Here is a 1,361-nt window from a genome sequence, read left to right as displayed (position 1 = left end):
AGTTGGCTCGTCGGCTGCAGCAGGAGGAGATGGATAGGCTGGAGATGGAAGCAGCAGCAAACAGAGAAAGGCAGCGCCAGCTAGCTGAGGGACGTATTGCTGCTGCTGCTGCTGCACCTTCACCGGAAGCAGAAGCAGCAGCAGCAGCAGCAGCAGCAGCAGCAAACGGGCCTCTCGCGCAGTCAAACCCATATAGTACAGGAGAAGACGAGTGAAGCAACTTGCTGCTGCTGCTGCTGCTGCTGTTGTTGTTGCTGTTGCTGCTGCTGCACTGGCTGCTGCAGCAGCTGTTGTTGCTGCTGCTGCTGAGTGCTGCAGCTGCTGAACCGTCGCGTTATTGCTGCTGCTGTTCCAGTTGCTGCTGTAGGGTGCTGCCACTGCCGCAGCATCTGCTGCTCCTCCTGCTGCTGCTGCTGCTGCAACTCCTGCTGCTGCTGCTGCTGCTGTTGCTGCTGCTGCTGCTGCTGCAGTGTGAGGGCCCCGCTGAGGACTAACTATACAGAGCGGCTGCTGGATGACGATGGCCCCGAGCATCTGGGCGGTGCTTCGTCGAGGTCTCAGAGGTCTGCTGCTGCTGCTGCTGTTGCTGCTGTTGCTGCTGCTGCTGGTTTTGTTGCTTCTGTTGTGGTGGTTGCTGCTGCTACTCTTGTTGTTGCTGCTGCTGCTCTCGCCGTTGTTTTGTGGCGTGATTGAGTATTCTGTGCTGTTGCTGCTGCAGCTGTGTTTGCTGCTGTTTCCCTTAATATGGCAGTTTGCTGCGGTGTACGTACACCACAGCAGCAGCAGCACCAGCAGCAGCAGCAGCACCAGCACCAGCAGCAGCAGCAGCAGCAGCAGCTGCGTTGTGCTTTGCTGCAGACTCCTCGATGCGTATCAGCCGCCAGTGCATGCAGGGAGAAGCAGACAACCGGCCAGCCGCTGGGCTGTTCTACACTCAGGAAGCTGGTGAGTCCTGCTGCTGCTGCTGCTGCTGCTAGTGTTGCTGCTGCTGCTGCTGCTCGTGTTGCTGCTGCTGCTGCTGCTGCTGCTGCTCGTGTTGTTGCTGCTGCTTCTGCTAGTGCTGCTGCTGGTACTGAGGTGTGTTGCATAGAAGTGACATCCAGTTCGCTGGTTGCTGCATGGGGCGCCAGCAAGCAATCAGCAGCTGCTGCTGCTGCTGCTGTTGCTGCTGCTGCTGCACCTGCTGCTGCTGCTGCACCTGCTGCTGCTGCTGCACCTGCTGCTGCTGCTGCACCTGCTGCTGCTGCTGCACCTGCTGCTGCTGCTGCTGCTGCTGCAGGGTGGTTCGGGGGGAGCATGGGGAGATTCGCGTTGGTGGGTATTCTTTGCGGCAGCTGCTGCCTTACATTCTGTGGCTGCTG

At 59.4% G+C, this 1,361-nt stretch overlaps 1 protein-coding gene across 1 annotated transcript in view; it reads right to left on the bottom strand.

Moving 5' to 3' along the window:
* Nucleotides 1-182: 182 nt before the first annotated feature.
* The window catches only part of EMH_0074700 (uncharacterized protein), a gene marked incomplete at both ends in the record, with an annotated part of 2,124 nt that continues 945 nt past the window's right edge, over nt 183-1,361 (bottom strand). Inside the window, 2 exons of the mRNA XM_013499497.1 lie at nt 183-490; nt 935-1,349. Coding sequence (XP_013354951.1) covers nt 183-490; nt 935-1,349 — 723 coding nt within the window. The remainder of the gene's footprint in view (nt 491-934; nt 1,350-1,361) is intronic.

Source organism: Eimeria mitis, genomic scaffold, assembly GCF_000499745.2.
Source record: "Eimeria mitis Houghton genomic scaffold, Emh_scaff4383, whole genome shotgun sequence".
In the NCBI taxonomy this organism is placed as follows: domain Eukaryota; phylum Apicomplexa; class Conoidasida; order Eucoccidiorida; family Eimeriidae; genus Eimeria; species Eimeria mitis.
This window is presented reverse-complemented; position numbering and strand designations above follow the sequence as displayed.